Consider the following 9,019-nt stretch of genomic DNA (forward strand, 5'->3'; position numbering starts at 1 on the left):
CAAGCAGTACACAGCAGTGGCTCAGAAGACTCCCTCCAGGACTCACAAGCAGTTCACAGCACAGGCTCAGAAGACTCCCGCCTGGACTCACAAGCAGTACACAGCAGTGGTTCAGAAGACTGTCAGCACCTGGTGGAGTGGAGTGGCGTCCACAGGGGTCCTGTGTCGCCTGCTGAGAGCAGTGCCCTGGAACAGGATGTCCAGGGGGTGTCAGAGCCTCACCTGGGGCCGTCCTGCACGGGCCCTCCTCCAGCCTCTCCATGCAAGCCTTCTTGGTACTGCTCTGGTAGCACTGCTGGTTGAAGGTCAGCACACTCTGGATAGTGGACTGGTAGAAAAGAGAGAGGATCTGGGGGCTGACCTTAAACTGCGACAGTTGGAATCATTTTCTTTCGCCTAAAAAACGGAAATGTCCCTTCTCTTTGACGTTTCCAAGTTCCTGACAATTTAATGTAAAAAATAACCAGCTTTCCATTAATTATTTATAAACATGGGGCACAAGTCTGATCTGGGTGAACATTTTCTTTTTTTTAGTTGGCTGCAACTCCCACGTTCACTTGTATGTTCATGAGTGGGCTATTACGTGTCTGACCATTTTTACCCCGCCATGTACATGATGTAGGCAGCAATAGTCCATTTTCGGGGGTTAGGTGAACAATAATCATCAGAAAAGAATGACACATGCTGTCACAGTGTTTTTGTCAGTTGTCATGAACAGTAGCAGTGTATGCATATATTTAAAAAAAAAAATTTTTTCATTGTTGAAAATACACACACACACACAAATTACACACATACATATACACATACATTCATACATGCACGATGCATACATACATACATACATGCCAAAAACAACAACAAACAAAATGGAAATGAAACACCAGTAAATTTTAATGTTACACAAAAGACACAAACAACAGCTCCACGACCAAAGGAGTATCATAGAAGGGATGTCTGATGTGCTAAAATGGTATGTATGCCCTGCGCTAACAGTCTGCATATTTGATCTATTAAAATAGTATGTATGCCTTATGCTAAGAGTCCGTATAACTACAATACACTAGAAATGTACACAGTTACCTGATTGAAATGGTATATATTGATGGAAAATAACTCCATGAATGAACAAATTAAAGTATTATTACATGTATAGTTTTCCGTGTATGAATATTTTAGATTCTTAAAAAAATATTTCAGAACATTTTGTTTCAGGTTCTATCACCTGAGAGATGTAAATGCCGACTACTTTGTATTAAATTCACACAGTGTTCAGTTTATTTTTGCATTGTATTTCTCCGTTTTATACCTTACATTATGATGTTTATCGAAAGACTCAGGCAAGCACTTCTGAAATATATAATTGTGAATAAACCTTTCTTAAGGAGACGAATCAAACCAACCTCTGGATCAGTCTTGACGTTTTGACCACATCAAACTGCATCAGATTTTGTAGCAAAGTGATGTTGGTGCATGTGATGCATTCTGCCTTGACCGGTTCTGCAATTTAATTCCAAAAACTTTCAAAATGCATTTAAACAAAACAAGAACAACATCAAGATGTGTCAAATGCTTTTATTTCAAAGCAAAAACCATGCAGCTTTTTTGTGCAAAACCCATTTCCTTAAACATCATATTGGTTCCAATGGCCCAGTGAATAAAACTCGTCTGGAACCATTAATTTTTAGTTATGTTTGATTTTATGAACTGCAAACAAATACTTCTTTGGGCGTGACAGAGAAGAAGAAGAAAATGATATGCTGAGAGTGACGAAGAAAGGGAGAGAAACACCCACACACCTACCCCGACACATACCCACACGTACACACACACACACACACACACACACACACACACAGAACGCTATTGCAGCACATCTGGTTCGCTGGCGACAATATATAACTGGTGAAAAGAATTATTTCTGAGAACAAGAAGTGTTAAAGCTCGTTCTCAGATTATTCATACAAAAACGGACTTCAGTGTGCCATGGAGGTAGTCTCCCCTCGCATGAAATCTTCAAGAAAGAAGTAAACGTGCACGTGTTTCCTGCGAAGACGAGAACGTTGTGAAATCTCTGTTGGAGCCTTTACCACAGAAAATGGGAAGATACGCGAGAAAAAAGCAACACAAAGGCGATAAACCTCTGAAAGAAAAGTACAGACTGAAGAGAAAAACGAAGGATCTGGATCAAATTCAGGACGACATGGTACCTAGCAAGTCAGAAAGCCTGTTGAAGCAAGACGTCGATTTGGACAAGCCAGGGGCAGCTCAGCACTACTGTTTGCACTGCGCGTGAGTTTTATTTATTTTATACCGTTACTCATTTTAAGATAACAGTGATGGTAATGATAATGACCACGATTTAGTATTTCTGTTTCAGTACTTCTAATGCTTTTCGCGAGTGCTTTCATGTGGAACAGTGTGATCAAACGGGATAAAAAAAAAATTAAAAAAACTAAAAAAAACATGTGCACGAATTGTTCGTATACATGTGTGTATATACTAAACATAATAGTTATTATAAGTTGTGTGTGTATGTTTAAGAAAAAAAGGGGAAAAAAGTGTGAAGTAGGGATAGGAATGTGTGTGTGTGTGTGTGTGTAGATATGTGTGTGGTATCTGGTCGTTTCACCCCATTGACAGTTAGTCCCCTACCAGTTTGCCCCATTGCCAGTTCGCCCCCAATCAGTTTGTCCCCTTTGCCATCCTTTGGCCCCTAACTGCCTGGTTTATTTCAGCGAGCGTTACAGTGCTCCTTTCCTCCAATAAAAACAAAAAAATAATGTACTTTTTCATGTTTTTATTTGTTTACATGCACACAGGGTTATGGGTTTCAGCTGTTATCCTTGTTAGTAATATTACTCATTTTACAGGGTTTTTAATTTACCTTTTCAGAGTTTTCAGAAACTGTGGATACAACTTTCACAAGCCTCTAACAGTCCTTCCATTTTGATCAGTCCTTGCCAGTATGATCTCATAAACCTTCTTTTGTGGCTTCCCAAACAATTTTGACTCTCAGTGTGTAGTCTTGTTGATCATTTGATCCATGCCTCTTGTCTTCTTGACCATAGAATTATGTTGCATTGTTGTATGAATCTTGGCCAAACAATATTCATATAATTTTTACTTTGTCGCCTGTTTCTGTTTTCTGTGTTCTTAGCTTTGCTGATACGTGTTGAGCAATAAAGACATTGAAGCTGCTGAATTTGCACCCACCAACTGATTCTGCTGTCTTCGAGTTCAACGTTATATTTCAGTAGGCCATAGGCTTTGTAGGCCTATTTGCTTTAGCAGGCTTGTTTCCCCTCTAAAGGATGAACTTAGCAGGCAGCGTGGTTAAGGTGTGATTTTACTGATCCAATTCAATTTTTGAGCCGTCCCCAGGTTTGGCCATAATCATTAGCAACACTAGACTTCCATAAATTAAAAGAAAACAATACACAAACGTTTATATTTTATTAACTGGACTGTGAAAAGAGCGAAACGACCATGAAAGGGGCGAAAGGACCTGTGGTATGGGGGCGAACTGGCCAGCTTGGGGGTGAACTGGTTGGAGGTGAACCGACCGTAAACCATGTGTGCGTGTGTGTGTGTATTTTTGTTTGAAATTAGAAATGGCATACTATGCATTATTGCTATTGTTTCTTTCAAGTTCTGTCAATGTCATGTATGCATTGGAGTCTGGAATCTTTCCCAGCAGTAAACAACAAAGAACTGCAGGCATGGTGGGTCTCTGAAGGACAGTGGCCACTGTTTGTGTGTTTCGGTATTCACAGTCAAGCTTTCCTTGTATTTGTAGTGGACATAGAGAGGCTGGAGTTTCTCTTGGTGCTCCTAGACCTTGGTCTTGGAACTTGATTTTTAGTTTTCTTTTGAATCTTGTGCATGATATTGAAAAAAAAATGATATGGCCTCTGATATTAAAATGTTAACACTAGTAATATTAATACTAGTAACATTTGGTAACCTTTCAGAGTACTTTTTTTTTTTTTTTTTTTTTTTTTTTTAATGATATTTTCTGTGCTTATAGTATGATGCAAGTTGACTTCGGTTACTGCTTTAATTTTACGGTGTTTTTTTGTGATGCAGGAAATACTTCATTAATGCCGCAGCTCTGAAGGATCACTTCAAGGGGAAACCTCACAAAAGAAGGTACTTACTATTAAATTAATGCTGTATTGTGTAATGATAATTAGTTCAAAAGTACAAATATGATGTTCATCAATAGCCATTAGCACACTGATTTGTTGGTGTGTGTGAGTGGGAATTTTTTTTAATTCATTTTATTTGTATGTATTTGTGTGTGTGTGTGTGTGAGTGAGGGAGAGAGAGAGAGTGAGTTGACAGAGAGAGAGATTGTGAAATATACAGTAATACCACATTCTAATATCATCTTAGATGAACAGGCTATAAATAATTTAATAAATAAACGATAACGAAGAGTAATACCGTAGGAAAGAAAAAAATTGCAAAATAGTGGTGGACTTTTAAAAATTTGCAACGTTTTCACCATTCTTAACTACAAACACCCCCAATGCATACTATGTTTTTGATTTTTCCCTGAAAAAAAAAGGGCGTTACAACAGCTAGTAAACTGATCAACACTTTTGTTTTCATTCAGGCTGAAGGCACTGGAGACAGAAGCATACACACAGGAGGAGGCGGAGAGGGCGGCTGGCATGGGCTCCTACAAACCTCCAAAACATCTGGGGAAAGTATCGACTCAGTCTGTGAAAGAGGACATGGAAACCGCTGGAGAGTGACAGTCGACTCAACTGTGCTGTAGTGTGTGTGTGTGTGTGGATGATGACTGTGGTGAGTGCTTGTTTTCAACTGGGGCAGTTTGAGAGTGCTGCACAAGACTGGATTGTGAAGTGTGGGAGAATGTTGACTCAACATTTGAATGAAGATTTGGTTATGAGACTACGATTGATCAGTAAGAATCTTTGTTCATTTGCTTTCTGTTGCGTCACATGAAAGTTGCTTCTTGTACAGATTTTAAATAAAATGAAGGAGTTTTAGTTGGATGTGTGGGTGTTGTGTTTTGGATGGCTTTGAGCTTTTTCCAATGAGGGGGTGTTTGTGTGCATGTGTGTGTGTTTGTGACAGAGAGACAGACAGGCAGAGTAGTATGTGCAGTTTGAATAGAGCATATTATCAGGCAAGTGTACACTCTTAATATTATGTATCCTTATGATCATGCACACTGTAAGTACTTTTTATTCTGGAAACAAACTATCCATTCTTAAAGAGGTCAGTGTCTTTTTTGAAAATTAAAAGAGACAATTTAAATGTGTACTATGCTGAATAATTCACTTTGGTAATTCATTAAAAAGCACAATATGGATCTCTTGTGTATTACTGATTGATTCTCATAAATCTAAGTTGCACAGATTAGTAGATTTTGCTTCAACTTAAGACATAATTATAACGAAAACTGCACAACAGACCATTGCTTGAAAACTGAATGGTTCTAATCTGTCTGGACAGTTAACAAGTTTGCACACAAATTATAATGATAACTTGTTTTTGTATGGTCTATATATGCTAGCTTGATAAAGGCAGTTTAAAAAAAAATAAGAGCCTATCCTGTGTATAAAAATTCTGCAATCTCAGAAGACATTTGCAACACCTTGTCCCTCCTTGCCCTGGCCGCATTACACACAGTACACACATATAATGCATACATTACTCACACACACACACACACACACACAAACCACATGCACATAATGTTAAAAGAACATACTACAACTTGAATACCAATTCAAATCTCTTTATATTCAGCCAAATCTCGTACACCGATGTCCTGCAGCACATAAAATCAAATCAAGGAAAATAAAGAATCACAAAACTGCATCCTACTTCACAATCGTTCACAAAGTTAGGCTTTAAGTCCAACACTCTCTTAGTTAAGGAGCTCACAAACACACACATATCCAAACCACGTCAAAGAACCTCCAGCAATCTTAAATCATCCCACGTCATTTCAGGCGGCAATCTTAAAATTAAAATCCTCTTGAACGATCTGACAGCATGCATAATACACACAGCAAAACTGCTTCAATGCACACACACAAACATACACAAAGAAAAAGACATGGCGTCTTTGCACAGAATTCAGTAACTGGGCGAACTTTATAGTCCACTATGCTCTCTGGCATATAGGGCAGCAACAAAGAACCTCCCCTCTTGTCTGTTTTGGGCCAGTCTTTGGATGGAACACTAGGTGTGCTTCAGAACAGGGGGAAGTAAGAGCAGAAAATTCTTTCTCTCTCTGAACCACTTTTTTTTCTGCTTTACTTTCTATTTTCTTTAGATGGTTTTCGTACAGTGACAATTTTCTTTGTCAGAATCACTTCTTTTTTTTCTTCTTCCAATAATGAGTGCACAGTTCCCGTTGCAATATAAGAAGGTAATGTACCTGGGCTAAAGATGAAGTAAAAGCGAGGTCGTTACTTTTGAAGGAGAAAAAAACTCACACTGAAGGTTGTACAGCTTTACACCCAGGTCCTGTTCATTTAAAAAACAGTATGTGCACATAATACGATAATGAACTGTTCCTAGTTAATTCCATGGAAATTGTCTGGTTTGAAAGGTTTCCAAATAAGCATAATGTAAACCAAAAACAAATACAAACTAAAAAAAGAGGGACAGCATTGTGACACTCATACACTTCTGTCCTCCGAAAGAAAGATGATGTAATTTCACAACAGAGAAACTTGTCATACCTATCTGTATACCTATGAAATTAATTGCAGCACATCGTTAACTACAACACAACAACAGTACAATTCATCATATGTAACCTGATTACAGCTTCTACAACACTTAAACCAACCCTAACACAATATGCAACTCTGCACAATGCAGTGTAACAACACAAAGTACTTATTTCATTTTCACACTTATTCAGAAGTCTGTACACCGCAGATACTAAATATTATTAGCCTACAATTTAAAATGATAAGTCTATTGAATCAGCAATTAAGGATTCCTATAAAATGATTGATCAGTTAAATTACCAAGTAAGGCTTCCTATCTCAGTCACTGAGTCACTATGTTCATGATTATAAACAGCAAAACGACAGAGACAGAGACGTCTGAAATTGATAATTGCAGTTTAGGTAAAGGAGGCAATCCACCATTAGAAACTTCTAACATTGATGTAGCGAGTTCCTTTGGGTAATTCCAGAAAAAGACTGTCACTACACAAGACAATCTGATGTTTCTCAGAGATCTAACCTGTTGTATGTATATATCTTCTTTTTTTATCTAACAGGGTCAGGCAATAAACAATCAAAACAGCATATCGTATGACACTGGTCACATTTTCATGTTTTTTCTGGTCTTGGTCCTGATGTTTTTTGTTTGTTTGGATTTTGGTGGGTTTTTTTGTTTGTTTTGTTTTGTTTTCTTTATAAGCATTATGTGTTGTTATGTATCATTTTGTCCTGTTGTATGTGCATTGTTTCACAGGAGGCACTCAGACTTTGAGCTCACAATGTGGGGAGTGTGCACCATGTATCATCTGCATCTGTCATTATGTGCTGTTGTATACATGTGTATTATTTCACTGGAGGAGCCTAGAGTCCATTGCATCATTTATGTTTTGTATATTCTTTTTTTTCTTTTGTACCCGGACTTTCTTGGGTCGACCACCGTTTTATTTTGTATATAAATCACACAATGCCAAATAAATCAATAGCGTTTATGGAATAAATACGACTTTTCACTCACTGATTTTGGGCTTGTTACAATAATATGGAAGGAAAATGTACAAGTCATACAATTAAGTGTACAAAACTTGGAATCTGTTTTTCTTTGTTTTTGTTTTTTGTTGTTGTTGTTTTTTCACCTTCATACACAATTCTAAGTCTGTTTCTTCATATATGGACAATCACGGTGCAAAACTTTAGTGTTGGAAGATTGTTTGGTTTGTCTGGGTTTTTTTTGTATATTCTTATTATTCTTCTTCTTATCATTATTATCATTATCATCATCAGTAGTAGTAGTAGTGGTATCATTTTCGTTACCATTGTTATTATCATTATTATTTCTCTTGATAGTATCACCTGCAACAAGTACAATACACAGTCGGAACAACGGTTTGCCCCATAGTACTGCTTCACACTGACCAACTAAATGTGGATCGCTTCATGCATACCACATTATATTAGGTACCTGTATTATGAGTCACACTGTCCAGTCATGTGATTGTGGTCGAAAGGGGGTCAATCATCACACTGACTGCATCACACGCCAGTTGTTCTAAAATGGAGGAAGCTGGTACACCACAAAATGAACCATGAGAAAACTAACTTTGAAACGACAACTTCTTCTTCTTCTTCTGCGTTCGTGGGCTTCAACTCCCACGTTCACTGGTATATACGTGAGTGGGCTTTTTACGAGTATGACCGTTTTTACCCCGCCATGTAGGCAGCCATACTCCGCTTTCGGGGGCGTGCATGCTGGGTATGTTCTTGTTTCCATAACCCACCGAACGCTGACATGGATTACAGGATCTTTAACGTGCGTATTTGATCTTATGCTTGCGTATACACACGAAGGGGGTTCAGGCACTGGCAGACCTGCACATATGTTGACCTGGGAGATCGTAAAAATCTCCACCCTTTACCCACCAGGTGCCGTCACCGTGATTCAAAGCCGGGACCCTCAGATCGAAAGTCCAATGCTTTAACCATTCGGCTATAGCACCCGTCTGAAATGACAACCAAATTTTCACTCTTTCTTCACTAAGCATCAGCTAGCTAGCGAACCCAGCTAAAAACCAGAGAACAAAAGCTCAGATCATGTCACTGCTGTATCTTTCAAGTACCTTTATGATTGTTTTGACATTAGTACCTTCATATATATTTTTTTCTTTTCTTCTGTCCTGGCTGGTGCAATGGCCTTATGCAAAATTAAGAAATATGGCTCCCTCACTTAATTTTTTTTTTTTCATAGCATATGTGGTGTTGCGTATATAGCTCAGTCTGTATGCTTTGACACAGCCTTG

The 9,019-nt window shown here is 38.3% G+C and overlaps 2 protein-coding genes across 2 annotated transcripts in view; one reads left to right on the top strand and one right to left on the bottom strand.

The window, feature by feature from the left end:
- Positions 1 to 1,871: 1,871 nt before the first annotated feature.
- On the top strand, positions 1,872 to 6,258 carry LOC143288594 (zinc finger protein 593-like). The gene is made up of 3 exons (XM_076597219.1): positions 1,872 to 2,292; positions 4,090 to 4,152; positions 4,622 to 6,258. Exons 1-3 carry the CDS (start codon positions 2,099 to 2,101, stop codon positions 4,761 to 4,763), a joined length of 399 nt encoding a protein of 132 aa, XP_076453334.1. The 5' UTR covers positions 1,872 to 2,098; the 3' UTR covers positions 4,764 to 6,258.
- The window catches only part of LOC143288593 (retinol dehydrogenase 12-like), a 79,020-nt gene continuing 75,761 nt past the window's right edge, over positions 5,761 to 9,019 (bottom strand). Inside the window, exon 5 of the mRNA XM_076597218.1 lies at positions 5,761 to 9,019. This exon is cut by the window's right edge and continues 591 nt beyond it. The gene's annotated coding sequence lies outside the window, so the exon portion shown is untranslated.

This window comes from Babylonia areolata, chromosome 12 (assembly GCF_041734735.1).
Source record: "Babylonia areolata isolate BAREFJ2019XMU chromosome 12, ASM4173473v1, whole genome shotgun sequence".
Lineage (NCBI taxonomy): Eukaryota > Metazoa > Mollusca > Gastropoda > Neogastropoda > Buccinidae > Babylonia > Babylonia areolata.

Coding starts and splice junctions, on each gene's coding strand:
- LOC143288594 (XM_076597219.1), top strand. CDS start 2,099: ATGGGAAGATACGCGAGAAAAAAGCAACACAAAGGCGATAAACCTCTG. Junction 2,293..4,089: donor CACTACTGTTTGCACTGCGC/GTGAGTTTTATT, acceptor TTTGTGATGCAG/GAAATACTTCATTAATGCCG. Junction 4,153..4,621: donor GGGAAACCTCACAAAAGAAG/GTACTTACTATT, acceptor GTTTTCATTCAG/GCTGAAGGCACTGGAGACAG.